Source organism: Protopterus annectens, chromosome 14.part0 (genome assembly GCF_019279795.1).
Source record: "Protopterus annectens isolate FY-2018-M chromosome 14.part0, PAN1.0, whole genome shotgun sequence".
In the NCBI taxonomy this organism is placed as follows: Eukaryota; Metazoa; Chordata; order Ceratodontiformes; family Protopteridae; genus Protopterus; species Protopterus annectens.
In genome coordinates, this window is record NC_056748.1 from 888,059,701 (window position 1) to 888,075,757 (window position 16,057).

The following is a 16,057-nucleotide window of genomic DNA, read 5'->3' on the forward strand; positions in this document are numbered from 1 at the left end:
ATATACCCTAATACATCTAACAATTAAACAAGCAGCCTAAACCAATTAATCAATAAACATTAAAAAATACTAGTATCTCATCAGATGTCCGTGGTGGTGGTGCTGCGGCAGCGCTGTCGCCTCACAGTAAGACGCTGTCCGGTTCGACTCTCAGCTAGAGTGTCTTCTGCGTGGAGACATGCGTGAATGGGCATACCTTCGTTGAAGGTTGTGCGTTAGGGCTGGCAACTCGGCACGTAAAAATCAACTGCCAATCATTAGCGGACCGGAGTACCGCTGTGGCGACCCATAACCGGGAAAAGCTGAAAGACACACACTAGTATCTCATCAGATAAGAAGCCTCCAGTTACATTCCACATTCAGACCCTGAGGAAATAAAGTGTCATATTTCAAAATAAAAATGCTTTCTTTATATAACTTATTTTTATACAAATCATCAGAAAATACACCCTTCATAATATGTTCTAAGATAGTGGCTTGTAATCCATTTGGATTAGAATTGTGAACCAGCATAAAATGTTTAGCAACAGGGCTAACTTCTTTATTATTTATAATATTCCTGACATGCTCCTGCAGTCTAGTTTTAAACTTCCTTTTACTTTCTCCTCTTGAAGTTCCCAGACTGAAATCTTCCTCTCTTCCGCTCACTTTGCTCTCTCTGCTCTTCCTGAAACTGCTGGTTCCCTCTCCGAAAATCTGAGGTTAATCTAGATGGATTTTGAGCTGCTGGTAACACTGGAAAATGCTCTCCTTCACCTCCACCATTAGAGGAAAAGAGAAAAGACTAGTTTATTTTGTCTCTACATGTAGTGTTTTCAGTGATGTTTTAATAGATATTGTTAAACACTACTGGAATTTTTTGTTTAGATCAATGGACCTAAAAAAATTGTCTAGGTCTTTAGGCATCTCGTTTCGTAGAGGTAGGAATTTAAAAAAAGATACCTTGGTACATAATACATTTAAATATCCCACTGAGACATTACAATATAAGACCATGCAGAGACTAGGAAACTTCACCTTGTGGTCATTGCAACGTAGGTCATTGTATTGTTGCAACTTTTAAGTATATAAATAGCCATGTATTTGAGGTTAAAAATATATATAGCTGTAATACTGAAGGTATTATTTGTGCGTTGAAATGTCCATGTAACCTTGTATATATAGGAGAAAGTAAAAGGAAGTTTAAAACTAGACTGCAGGAGCATGTCAGGAGTATTATAAATAATAAAGAAGTTAGCCCTGCTGCCAAACATTTTATGCTGGTTCACAATTCTAATCCAAATGGGTTACAAGCCACTATCTTAGAACATATCATGAAGGGTGTATTTTCTGATTTGTATAAAAAGAAGTTGTTTTATAAAGAAAGCATTTTTATTTTGAAATATGACACTATTTCCTCAGGGTCTGAATGTGGAATGTAACTGGAGGCTTCTTATCTGATGAGATACTAGTATTAAGTATTTTTTAATCTTTATTGATTAACTGGTTTAGGCTGCCAGTTTAATTGTTAGATGTATTAGGGTATATAAACTGTGTAAGTTATGTGATGTTTTATACTCCTTGAAGGCAGTTGCCGAAGCACTAGAGGTGCAATAAACTTGTGTTTTAAGTGGATTCTTCGTCTGTGGTCTTCAACTTTATAGAAGCTGTCTGGTTTCTTATGGGGAGGAGGTTGAGAATCAGGGGCTTGAGAAGCTGCAGTAAATGTACCCAAGAGGGGAGCCAGCACTTGAGGGACTGCAGAAGGTTGAGAAGAATCTATTTGACAGAGTTCATTGTATTGTTATTGAAGATCAAAAACCTGGGAACAGTCCCACTTAAAGGTGTTCCATCATACAAGCCACCATACCCCCAAAAGACAATTCCTCCATTGGAGAGTCAGGAGAAAGAGAATCCTCTTCCTCAGACCCCAGAGCAAGGGGAGAATGGATCTGAGAGAAGTAAGCCAATGACGCCTCCCCAGACTCTAACTCCTCATCAGAGAATCAACAGCCCCAAGGGTGTTTGGAAGGTGTGGAAGACAAAGGAGCAAAGGAACAGACACCTGGGGGGGGGGGGGGGTTAGGAGCCATAACAGCACTGAAAAGCCCCAGAGTAAAATCCTGTCATTTTTTTGTGTGGGTCCTTAGCCACAAGGACCACAGGCTTCATTTTAACCAGATGGAGACATCTGGTGGAGGCTTAACAGCAGCAGGATCAATGTGCACCTTTTTGACTTTCTTTTTATGCAGCAGCTGATCAGTGGGGGACAGTTGGATTCAGCCATGGTACCCTGATACAAAAGCTTTAATCAATTATTCTCCAACTAAATGAAAACAGACAACCGTGGAGTGTCTTGGGGACAAATGCCCAACAAATCTCACACTGAGCATGGCTGTAGGTAGCACCCAAAGAAAAACAGCACTGTTAATGTTTATCTTTATGGGGAATCTGCCTCCCACACTCATATTTCCCTTCCTGAAAGACATGTAAACATAAGGTAATAGGAACAAAAGAGAATAGAAAAGACCTCAATAGGGTCCTTATGTGTAGAAAGCTCAGTAGTGGAACCAACTTGCTGAAGGGTTTGCAGACCAAATTAAAGCACAGCATTCAGACTGGAAGCAAAGAAATTCTGAGGGTTAAGCACTTCAATGTCTCGTATATATACCTCACACCATGTAAGTATGATGTACATCAGATGTATGGCACCCAGAAGATGCAAAGAATTTAGTATGCTGGACGAACATTCAGACATCCTCTGCAGGATATCCAAGGAGTAAAGAATGCAGCAATGATAGGGAAGGGCATCTTACGAGACAGAATACAACAGCTTACTGGCATCATGCATAGTGATGATAAAACTATATAGGGATGTATAATATGTTGCAAATCCCAGAGTTTGTCCTCTAGACACAGGGCACCCCTTCAAACAAGAGGAAGCTAAATGCCCTGGTCTGACTTCCAAATTGAATGTACTGATCCAGCAACTAGGTCTCCTACAGGTGATCAGTATTTGCCAACTATCATCTGAAATTTATAAAATGGACTGAGTTCTCACCTGTCCCTAATAAAACTATACAAAACCACTGCCTTACTTCTAATCAACCACATATTTAGTCACCAGGGTTACCCATGAGGGTAGACTACCTGGGAACCATAACTCACTAGTGAAGTAAAAGAAAACATATGTAAAATTATTTTGGAAGTGCAGAGAAAGTTACATGTGTACCATCATCCCTTCTTTTAAAGCGGTGGCTGAACATTGGGGCAGGCGGTTCCTACCACTGTACCCTGAGACAAAAGCTGCAGTCAGTCAAGTAGAGCATGAAAACCACACCATAATCCATACACTTAAAAGTAACTCAGCTCCATAGAAATGGATGGGGACATCAAGTTACACCCAATATTAATGTCTGTCCATGCCACTTCAAATAAATCCATGGGTGTCTCACCCTTTGAAATTATGACTGGAAGGAAAATGGTGGAATTTCTGCATCTTCTGTATACTATGGAGGATACAACTCTTGCACATCCCATCACTGCCAATGATTATGTGACCCATGTAAGAGAGCACTTAAGTAACATGTGCCTTTGTCCAGAGTAATCTGGAAAAAGTATGCCTACAAGACTTCCTATGAAAGAAAGGCCAGCCCCAGGGGATAACATAGGTCGCAAAAACATTACATTTTAACTGAAACAGAGAAAATGCAGAAGCAGAAACAGAAACTCCTACCAACCTGGAACCCACCTCTCCTGGCAATAAATACGATTTTCACCAATGGCCTTTCAAACAGAAATAAAGAGAAAAAGCACTGGTGAAGATTTCCTTAAATAGGTTCACATTAATCAGCTGTGGCCTTTCTAAGAATATAAAACAATTATGCCCATCCTAGAAGGTAAAAAGGCAAGCCTAGAAGGTAAAAAGGCAAGCCTAGAAAATGTAAAAGGATATTTCCTACAGATAAATATAATATTGCTATTGTATTACTTGTATTTATTAATCTTCCTTTATACATTGCTATGCATTGACCTTGGTAATCTTCTGATATACAGTATGACAGCATACATTTGAATTAAAAATCCCCGTTTACTTACTTGGAAAACAGTGCACAGGTCATGCTAAATTCAAGCATTATTTTTATAGCTGGAAAACAATTCCCTCTCGGCTATCTATCTCTTTATTGGTGTCTGCATATTTAAAAAATGCAGACCAAAAGGCGCCACTCAAATCAAATGGATTTCAAAGCCGGACACACAAACTGGACATTATCTTTCTTTAGAGCATTAAAGTAGCAAGGAGGTTTCAAAGAAAAATAAACTCAGATGATGTTGGAGTAATCTTAATGTTTACAAACCACATTCCTTGTTTCACAAAACATATACTTGTCAAAGAATAAACTAGTTCAGGAAAACAGACCACTGCCCCCAGGCTTGACAATGAATAGTTATGTGGTAGCTGAAATTGGAATCAATCCACATAAGAGAACCAAAGTTTTCCCTTCTTCCTGTAACAGATACATGCATGTGGGGATTTCATTCTTGAGTCAGTCATTTTCTTCAGCATTTCAACCTTCAGTAACTCTTCAACATCTCAGACTGTTCTGAGCTGCCGAGCTAACATCACAGCAACGTAGAAATGCACAAGACAGCTGAACTCTAAGAAGGAACCTGGTTACATAACAGAGGACTGCTCACCAGCCTACATTCTAGTAAAGGAACTGAAACTGATACGTCATCTTGCTAATTTCAGGGCCCTGGTCATCCACAAGGACAAGGAGATCCATCTGCAGTGAAGAAGAGGCTTGACAGAAAAGATATCTAACTAAATTCTACCTTCAAACTGAAATGAGCTAATTTCAGGGCCCTGGTCATCCACAAGGACAAGGAGATCCATCTGCAGTGAAGAAGAGGCTTGACAGAAAAGATATCCAACTAAACTCTACCTTCAAACTGAAATGACTTGTATCCAAGGAGGATCACCTTTGATTTGGCAAAGAATCTATTTCAGTTCTCTGGATTCCACTGAGTATACAACTCAGAACTGCTTCTCCAGTGCTCAATAAAAATCAAAAATGCCAGAGGCCACTCTCTGCCCAGAAATGTCTTGTTATAAACAGCTTTTTTTGAACTTGCAAGTATTTGACCTTTTTGACATTTTGGTTGAGCACAACTTATATAATTTGTCCTGCCTTGTTAATGCTATATAACACTTCTAATTACTGATTGTTCATAAAGTTATATTTATTATTTAGTAGTGTAAAATTGTATTTTTATATAAACAATTTGGTGTGTGCTAGCTGTCCTAATTCTTAGTTTAATTTGAACTTAGAATAGGCCTGGAAAGGGATCGCAAGTGCTGAGCAAAATGATCTTTACTTCAGTCTCTGATACTGACACATTACATACTAAATGTATGGCTGACAACAAAATATTATATTCTTAACTATCACTTCTGATAGGAAGATGTCAGGGAAGAGTAATCCAAGTCTTCCTCCGTTGTCCAAGGAGTCTGCTTCCACCTTTTCAGGAGAAAGTGTTTCCTCTTTCTCTTTTTCCAGTGGAACTCAAGACAGAAGTGGCCTTTGTAAGGCATGTAGTAAACCTTCAGCCAAAGTGATAAACTGTTCAGGAAAGGACAGGAATGGAAAAGAGAGAAGGTCTCACCTCTTGTCTAGGACATAGACGTTTGCAGAAAGCCTGGGCCTGGTGATCTGTGTTGCACCTTTTGTGACCTTTCTGTAGGTAAGTCTGACTTGGGAGTACTGGCATCTGGATAGGAATGTCAAAATTCCATTTCACAGCTAGTGATGTCCTTCCTAACAAGTATATTGGGAATTACATCCACCCCTTCAAAAACTGAAAAATGTGTATCCACAGTAGAAGCCTGAGAATAAGTGGCTAATTCAGAAGCTGAACAATGTTCATCAGTTTGGTGGTAAATGCTAAACTCCTTTGCCATGACAGCCTCCAAATGGACTTCATTAGCAACTTTAAGAAAAACAGACATACTTTCCAAGGGCTGTGCAACTGCCTCACCAGGACTTATACCCTTGAGCTCTCAAACACCCAGTTAATGTCACCTGCATCTCTTCCTGCCTTTCCCTTAAGGCATTTCTTTTCAGAAGGCATATCAAAGACTGAAAACAAATTTGAAGTTGCCACTGTAGAATGGATGAAGGCCTTGATCTCCTATCTAAATAGTGCTGCAAGGAATGCTCATTTCTCAGGGTTTTAACAGTGAATCCTTGATGTACCTTACATTCATCAATGTCATGCTGTGGGCCTACGAAAAAAAACACGCTTTTATAAAGCATTGTGGGATATTTGTCTACTAGAGAAACCACCATTCTTAGGCCCAGATATATGTCTGAGGTTAACAAAATAAAACATTACCAGAACATATCGGAGCAACAGCACCTGGGAGGAGGATAACGAGGTTCCCCACTGGAGTACTTATCTGTCCTAAGCTCCAAAGCAAACTGAACCATGCTGGACTATGGACACCAATGGGATTCATGATTGTCCAAAGGATTATCCTTCAGACAAATGCACAAATGTGATTCACTGAAAACCAGCTAACACCATTCCAATTTTTTTGGAGGAGGAGCAAGCCCACCTCACCCCCATACTCCCCTAACCCATATACCAACTCCATGGTCACACAAAGGTGGAGAAAGAGCACTACCTCCCTTTTGCTGAGAGTAGCTTTCAGTGATTCAGTATTAGTGCCGATTTCCATTGAAGCATTATCCTTCAACCAACATTCACATTCCCCATTAATGCTAAGATACATACACTGTGAACTGCTGCAAAAAAAGATTTAATGTGATGTAGGTTGATGTCTGTTGTATAATGGAAATGTTGTGTGGTCCTAGGGGGGAAGGCATCCAACCACTGGTGTTGAGCTCTGAAAGGTTGCAGGTCAGGCCTTCTGTAGCAAAATTCCAAGTAGTTAAAACTACTACAACAGTGATCTAAACTAAGGTAATCAGTGAATGCAAATGAGTTATGTGGGATAATTGGGAATGGAGAAGGGGATTGAGAGGAAAAGGAGGAAATCCTTGCAGCTATAAAAGGAAGTCAGACATGCAAAAAAGGGAAGAGATTATAGGAAATGCAAGCAGGGGTGTGAGGGAGAATACAGAAGCTAGGAAAACTGACAGATGTTAGAGTTGATAATGTGAAAACAAACAGAAAGGGCAAGGAGGAGTAAGAGCAAGGTGAGAACACTTCAGTTATACAGCAAAAAGGAAAAGGTCAGGGACATATCTTCTCACACCGATCAGCAAAATGAGGAACAGAAAAAAATGGAGATGCTAAACAACTTCTGCAGTTCAGTCTTAACAGCAAAGACAACAACAAGTGGGGAAGAAGGATGGGGAAGGACAAACTTTCACTAAAACTGGAGCTTCATGTCAAATGCTGAACGGAAGTAGAAGAAGCATTCAGGAACTAGGCCAGAGCTATGTACAGTAACCCTACAGTAAAAGATAAAGGTAAATGGGAACTATACCAGCAGAACTGCCATCCACATAGGAACTAGACAGGGTTAGCCTTTTCCCCACCAGCTTGTTTATCTTGGACACAGGGAAGCTGGCAAGGGAAGTACTTGAAGAGCTAGCACTACGGAAGGGGAAAATAATCTTGCTTACCAATGACCAAGAACGCATTGGTGGCATGACAAACTTGAAGCATTCCACCAAGAAGATGGTTGTGAATGCTTCTTTAGGAAGACGGCAAGGATCACAGAAGAAAAAAAAGCTGGGACAGGGAATGAGGGAAATGAAATTAGGGATTCCAGAGAAACCAGACCCAAAATATAGAACAGCTTGGAAATCTGAGAAATTGTGGGAAAAACAAAAAGAAAATGCACAAGAAACTGAAGGAAGAGACAGCGATGGAAGGGCAAAGCAGTGGCTCATACATGTAAAGTGAATATAGTGAAAATGATGGCATGTACAAGGGCAAATTACACTCTAAGGCACATCCATAAGGGAGGAAAGAAAAAGGCAATAAAAATATCTGAAATAAATCTAGCAAATTCATAAGGTGGAGGCGAGAATAAGAACTGACAAGCCCATACAGGGGAGGATTGGAAGCACCAGACTTTGAAAAGGTGTGCCATGGCATACACTATTAACCAGTAGCTTCAGCAAACGGATGGGGAGTACCAGACTTTGGAAGGTGTGCCACCCTGCTTTTATTGCCCTGAACTGTTGACGTTCATGGTCTCAGTCTTTCTTGCATGTAGCTGGTCCCATTTTAAATACGTATTTGGCCGTTAATAGTGAGATAGCACATAATCCCCCCCCCCCCTTGTAATAACAATAACAGGTCTATATGTAAATACTCAGACTCACTATTCTCTTCTATTTGGGAACCAGCACTTCCATATAACAAAATAAATGAATCACCATCATATCCCCCCACTGCAGTTTAGTCTTCACCGTTTTATTTCTGTCCAAGCCAAGAGATTTTTTTATTTACATAACTATCAAGCCTAATGTCCTTAAATCTATTTCTGCCTTTGAATGCTCTCACGATGTTACTTCCTTCTTAAAATCATGGAATACAATAACACAGCGTGTCTAATCTCAGTTATCAGTTTTGTCTTTCCTTGTGCAAATATTTTAGTTTTTTTTTTTTTTTTTTTTACCCTTTCCCGTTTATCAACTTTTTAATACTTTTTTAGCCAATTTGTGAATAGGTCAGACTTGTTTACAGTCCTACGAAATTATTACAATATTCTCCTCCCTATATTATCCTCCCTTCTCTTTCCATCAGAGCTGACCTAACTGAATATTTCCTCTTTTAGCCAATCAGAATCACGTGTTCATCTAAATACCCTCTCCTTGCCTATAAGTTTAACAGAAGACAGACATTGTTTCCCACTAGTCCTTTCGAATGCAATAACTGATGATACAATGGTCCACTTCAGACCATTCTTTAAATAAGCTTTCTTTCACTTGAAAATTAGGCATTGGATCAGCTTTATCCCATCTCCCTAGGCTCATTCAACATGCTATCTCCCTTTCTCAAACAGTAAGGTATTCTGTATGACTTCTCCCTCCATTTGTCTGTTTTTGTTCAATATTAACACATTTTCAGCTACTGGATTCAGACATTTAGCTGTAAAACAATTAAGATTCACTAATTCAACTGTCAATTATAAATGGAACATTCATTCAACTTGCTTATGTTTTCCCCCTCAGTATACTTAAGGCTTCATTACAGTTTTAATGCTAAACAACTGTAAATTCATTTGCTAGCTGTCTTCATCCAGCAGATCTACATTGTTCATTTTTACCACATCCTGTGTACTGAGACAAAAGTTCCTGAATTTCCCTTACTTATTGCATTTTCCTTGTAATGTCAGGAAAGGTCTTTGTTGGTAGGGTCTCTGTAAAAGTGTTCCTGCTGTCTTTTGCTTTACGTCTCTGCTGAGTGTGGCAGCCCTCACTGTGCTCATTTCCTTCAATGTCTTCTTTCATCTTTTGTAGATCTCCATATGCTCGAATCTCCATATGCTCGATCTTGACTCTTCTTTCATCTTTTGTAGATCTCCATATGCTCGATCTTGACCCATATAAGATTTCATTTACAGTAGATAAAACAATTCCAAACAAAGCAGGACACAGATGTTTTAAAACAGTTTTTCTCTGTACTTTTTGACAGAGGGAATAATGGCATTCCTCCTGAGTCATGTCTGCCCTGAAAACTAATTGTCCACAAATACATAGCCGGTTTTAGGCACCAGCGAACCCTGCGGTCGCTGGGGGCCCCCCCAACCACTGCAACTTATGTTATCTTGATATTTTGTAACATGTCTGTCAAACCAACAAAAGCTAGTACAGCAAGCTTGTATACTTAAACCAGGTAAGTAATCTCCTTCAAAATTCAAAGATCTTTAGTTATAGTAACAATATTTTGTCAAGTAACAAACTTTACAATTTCATTAAATATTTTACCAATGATATAATGCTCCAGCCTAGTTAAGCCCTGTTGGTGGACATCCTCTTCACTAAAATTAACAACATAGCCAGTTTTAGATACCTGCAATAACTGTGGCTGCAGGGGGCCCCTTAATCCTCATTGACTGCGTGGGGGCCCACAAAAGTTGCTGTTGGTTGGGGAAAAATAAGGGAAAAAAATGTATTAATTTTCAATTACACTCTAACGTCAACAGGACTGTAATATGACCATGTTAGGACAAAGCTGTAATGAACATAAGCAAAGTAAGCACTAGAGAGATCAGCAGCCCAGGGTGACCGATCTCAGTGCAAACTGTGGAGTTTAAGAAGAGCTGATGCTTCTAATCTTCAGGGATGGTTTATTTTTCAGGGTTTTTATACATTCTGGCAGAACAACTGATACTATAACTCTCAACGTCTTTGCTGAAGAATTCTGTTCAGTAATAAAAATAATAGCATAATAAAGTCTCAAAATGAGGAACACATTTTATATATTACTCTAATTCACTTTGAAAAAGTTAATAGAATAACACATTTGCATCAACATGCATTTTTTAGACAATAAGTGTAAAACTCTGATTACATGATTTAGTGTGACAGAGTAAAATTATAAGACAAAATCAGGAATATCTGTGAAATCAGGGATAGTGATAGGTATTAATTTACTACTTACTGAGGTAAATAAAATTGTCTTATCCCTGTTGCTGTTTGATGACTGCTAAACAGCAATCACTGATCTTGTGTAGCAGTACTATGTTGCACAATGTACTTGCTGAAATAAGTACAAAATTAACATTGCTGTGATGTGTGTGTGTGTGTGTGTGTGTGTGTGTGTGTAAAAATATCACTGATTTTTATCAATGCACACATCCAATAATGCCGAAACACACACGTTATTCTTCTGGGTATCAATAAAAAATGTAGCTAACAAGTGATTATATTTAAAAAGTAAGGCATAATGTATGTCATAGGCATTCAGACACTTAGCTCCTCTAGGTATCGGGTGGCCTCCACTCCCTAGACTGTATAAATAGATACAGGGGGCTCCCTTAATCATCCTTGACTGTGGGGACCCCAAAAAAAAAAAAAGGTGTTTTTGGTCGAGGAAAAATGAGGAGGAAAAAAATGCTTTCATTTTCTGATTGCACTCTTTAGCCTGGATGGAGTTATATGATATGACCCTGTTAGGATAAAACTGATAATAGCCTCTGTCCTCAACCACAAACATTCTAAAACATCCCTGCTCAGATGTTTGTGTACAGAAATTTACCATAGGTTATGTGGGTACTGGGGATTGTGTAGTCATCATTTCCTTTACTTTTCTAACAGACCTCAGAGGTATACAAAGAAAGTTACTTTAGCTCCTGTAGGGGCAGTGTACTGCCCGGTAGCAGCAAAGTAGAATACATTACTGCAGTCATTATTTATTTTCACTTTCCTCACAATCAAACATCAGACACATATACAGCTGGTTGTCTTTTGGGGTTAGGATCGAGGAGTTAGTAGGCATGCTATATATATGTATTTCAGCAGTCACTTGAAATACATGACTGTGGCCATTTGAACTTCTGCTTTTATCCCAATCTAACACCAGAGGGTTGTATAGGCAGTGACTGTCTTTTTGGGAGGATTAGTGATGCAGGCAGTATTCCCATACAGGATCTGTGTATCCTCACAATTGACTTTAATTTACTTGGAGCTTCTATTTTTGTCAGCCTTGAATTTTAAGTCTTGGGTACAACTTACGTCTTCACTGAAAGAAAAAAAGACTGAAATTCTTTTTTCTTACAATTTTTGTTTAGGCCACTTTTGGATTAAAAGGTTGGGAAATGCTCTAGCTTCTGGGGGCAGCGGCTTAATGGAGTTATTTCCTAAATGGTTATTACTATGCTGACTTGGTCAAGAAAGTGTATCTAAAAGACAGAAGGAAAACTAAAGCTGAACAGCAACATTGAATTTCTTTTTCTTTAATCATCATTTCTGTTCAAGCCATCACTGGGTAAAAAGAAAAAAAAAACATAAAAAGCACTTTAGGGCATATATAAAGTTATGGCTGCTTGAAAAAGCTGAAGAAAAAAGGTAAAATGTGAGAAATGGAAGAAAAAAGTAATGTGCATAAGTGGGAAGCCCAATATGGGGAAAACAGAGAGGAACTCTGGAGGGTGTGTTATTTTTTGTTTTGTTTTTTTTTTGGTGGGGGCTGAAACAGTAACCAGTGCCTAGGGTTCCATTGCATATTACTTCTATCCTGTACATAGAGTTGTTGTAATGTATCCTTGTCACACCTAAATGGCAGTAACTGTAAATGCCTCTCTGTGAGATGGGCCAACACAGTGTGGTATGTATGCCTGTTGTAATAAGATCATTGTAGCAACAGGTCAGTCTGTGTGTACTACTCCTAAAAGCCTGCAGCATGAACTAAAAAGATGGATAGAAGTAGTGGCAGTGACAGGGTGATACTTAGACTGAAAGTGACCAGGGGGCCCCCAACTTGACATTTGCTGGGGACCCCCAAAATGCTAACACCGGCCCTGCACAAATATCCTTATTTCACCAACTTTCGAAATAGTCCCCTTTTCCACAATTTCCAAACCATTTTTTTACTTGAGCTGGTACATTTGCAGCTTGATTAAGATAGGTCTTGGTTGTTTTCTGGACACCATGTATGGTATATTCACTCTGTGAATCTTTTTAATTGTTATGCCCTGCAGGGAAAGTCTACTTACTTAAGCATTTGCTCATTAACTCTCTGCAGTCTTTTCCCTCGGCCAGTTCTGGTATTGCCATAAAAGCCATATTTTAACAAGACCTTTCTATCAGTTCTACTAGCTTCTGGTATAACTTGTTTTATATGTCACCTCTTGCTCTACTATGTTTTTTTTCCCTTCACATTACGTCTTAGACAAATGTATCATAGCGAGTTCATCAGTGTCTAGTTAAGATTTCCTCTCTTTCTTTTGTTTCTTTGTTGTTTGCAACAATTTAATCCAGGAGTGTTTCACTTATTTTAAATATCCCTGCATACATTTGATCTCTTTTTTTTTTCAAATATAGTGGATGTTCCCTCTCTCTCTCTTCCCTTTTGTCATTATTGCTTGCTTTTTTCACCATAACTTCTCCATGTTGTCTTCTCTCCCCTTAATGCATACAGACATATTTTGCAAAATTTCTGTATTGGTTCAGTTTTGCACGTTTTATTCAGTCTCCTGGAAGTCAAAAGCATCTTTTGAGTATCTGGCGAGTACTGATTAAACAAAAATATCAGTTTTTTTACAATTATCGATCTTTCAGCCAGGAGAGCTACAACTAGATGCTCATTACTCTACCAATACACTCAAGTCCTCAAGAAAACAGATCTTAACCACGAGAGGAGGAGTCAGTCCCATAATCACAAGATGCTGGATAGTCGGCCCGTGACTCAACAAATCTACCTCACAAAAGAAACAAACAAAACATGTGAAACACAGAAAGATGAGAAATGTTGGGGGAATGGCAACAAGTGGACAAGATATATAACATTTGAAAAGCCCCTGATGTACATTACAAGACATCAAAAGGGGTGGTCAATGAGCAAAAGGGAGTGGGAGGAGAAGATTGGAAGGGATCGAGTTAGACAGATTATGAGGGATGGTTATTGGATGTTAAGGTGTAAAAAAAAAAGAGTGGGTGTAAAAGAACATTCAAGCAGATGGCGAGTTAAATACAGTCCTACATCCTGTAACTGTACAAAGACTTTGTAGACAACAGTTTGCATAAACGAAAGAAAAAGAAAATGTATAAGCAGCAAGCTATCCAATTGTTACTGCATCGGTATTGGACTTCTGTCGAATCTCGCAATCCACTCAAGAGATTAAATCAGAGATAAATATCCTATGTTTTTGAAAAGAAAAGAACACTCATATCCCCAAAATGGATACATATACTCAAAAGCAGAAGTAAGCTATTTATACCACTGGCAGAAGGTCAAACAGACTGACAATATGTTAACCAAGAACAACAAATAAATTAACAGATGTAACAGTAACAGTTTTAATTTTAATTCTTAACAGCTACATGAGAAAATGCTATTGTCTTTTTTAAACTTCTGAATGTTTGTCTAAAGATAGTAATTACTATGCATGACATAAGAGAGCTACTGTTATACATGAAGAATAAGTGCGGTTTCAACAGGCAGGCCAAAAGCAAAGCAAATGCCAACACTGTGCAAAATGCAAAGTTACAATAAACTAGATTTTCAGACTTCAAAAAAAAAAAACGTCCGACTTACAGTGGCTGTAACTTTGTCCCAGTCAGATATAAAGGCTCGGAATCCTTCCCCAAACACTGTGCCAGCTGTCCTGTAAGTAAAGGGAGAACAATATTTTGAAATAGAGTCATCACAACTAAATGAACAAGAAATAGAAGTTATGTTCTTACCATAACGTTCCATGTTAGTTGTCTTCTTCTCGCCTTCTTCTTGCTGGATGGGTTCGGAGCCGACCTCGGCTCCGACTCGGCCACTCTAAAAGCTCGAGAGTTGGTTCCACCGGCTCGAGGCTCCCCTTATATCCCATAATGCTAGGCGAGAGTTACCTCAGATCTCGTTTGTAAGCTAACCCCAGCTTATAATAGTAACAGAATAACTCTAAACAGAGTCCACCTCTAACAACAGGAAGAAAGAAGGGTGACCTACATCCTGATCCAGGAAATATGCACAACAGCATATGCCTAAGAAAGAGGTGGTAGAAAGAGAGGTCACGATCACAACTCCTCTAGGTCTGTCCAGGCCAGGGGGAAGGAGGGTGGGACGCAAGAAGAAGGCGAGAAGAAGACAACTAACATGGAACGTTATGGTAAGAACATAACTTCTATATGTTAAGTTGTCTATCTCGCCTTCATTCTTGCTGGATGGGACAGCGTCCCTAGCACCTTGTCCCGGGTGGCCTAACGGAACAGACTCCTGAGAACAGTGGAACCAAAATTAGCTCTATGCCTAGAAGCTAAATCCAACTTATAATGAGAAATAAAAGTGTGAGGAGTAGCCCAAGTAGCCGCTGCACAAATGGTGTCAATAGGCAGTCTGTCTTGGAAGGCTAAAGAAGTAGCCAAAGCTCTGGTGGAATGGGCTTTAGGTTTATTAGGCAATTTTTGTTGTCTAATTTCATATACCAGGGAAATCAAAGATGTTAGCCATCTGGATAATGATACCTTTGAAACTGAAAGTCCCTTTCTGCTTACCGCATAGGAGACAAACAGCTGATCAGATTTTCTGAATTGTTTTGTTCTATCCAAGTAGTACCTCAATTGACGATGAACATCCAGGCAGTGTAATTTTTGTTCAGACCTATTGGAATACTCTGGAAAAAGACAGGGAGGTCAATGCTTTGGTTTAGATTTGATGTCGAGACCACCTTAGGCAAAAAGGACGGGTTAGTTCGTAAGGATACTCTGTCCTTATGAAACAAAAGATAAGGAGGACGACAACTGAGTGCTTGAAGCTCTGAAACTCTTCTAGCTGATGTAATAGCTACCAGAAAAAGAGTTTTCCATGATAACAATTTTAAGGAACAGGAAGCTGCAGGTTCGAAAGGGGGAAGAATCAAAGAAGCAAGAACTAAATTTAGGTCCCAAGGAGAAGGAGGATTTCTTATAGGAGGTCTGAGAAGAAAAACTCCTTTCAAAAAGGCTTTGCAGAGTTTGTGGGACATTAGGGCAGATTCAGAAATACCCACATGAAAGTTAGAAATAGCTGCCAATTGAACTTTAAGTGTAGAGGAGATGAACCTGCATGGAAGAGTTCAGCTAGAAAATCAAGGACTAGTTGGATGGAAGCGGTGAAAGGATCTATGTCCTTTCCTTGTGCCCAATATGAGAAGCGTTTCCACTTACTCAAATAAATCTTCGAGTGGAAGATTTATGGGAAGCTATCAATATATCTCTAACAGAGTGAGATAATTGAGGAAGCCTGGCTAAGGTTGGAACTGGAGGAACCAACCAGTGAGGTTCAGAGAGGGAGGAGCGATGAAACTGACCCGACTGATGGATCAAAAGATCTGGAACTAGGTCCAGATTCCACGGTCGCTCAAGAGAAAACGATGTAGAAAGGGGAACCACACTTGTCGAGG

At 39.3% G+C, this 16,057-nt stretch overlaps 1 protein-coding gene across 1 annotated transcript in view; it reads right to left on the reverse strand.

Annotated features, from left to right (window-relative positions):
- The window catches only part of LOC122788743 (ATPase family AAA domain-containing protein 3-A-like), a 493,053-nt gene that overhangs the window by 369,999 nt on the left and 106,997 nt on the right, over positions 1-16,057 (reverse strand). The window contains exons 7-8 of the mRNA XM_044055637.1: positions 9,416-9,558; positions 7,635-7,819 (exon numbers count right to left, since the gene is read on the reverse strand). Of these exons, the coding sequence (XP_043911572.1) occupies positions 7,635-7,819; positions 9,416-9,558 (328 nt within the window). The remainder of the gene's footprint in view (positions 1-7,634; positions 7,820-9,415; positions 9,559-16,057) is intronic.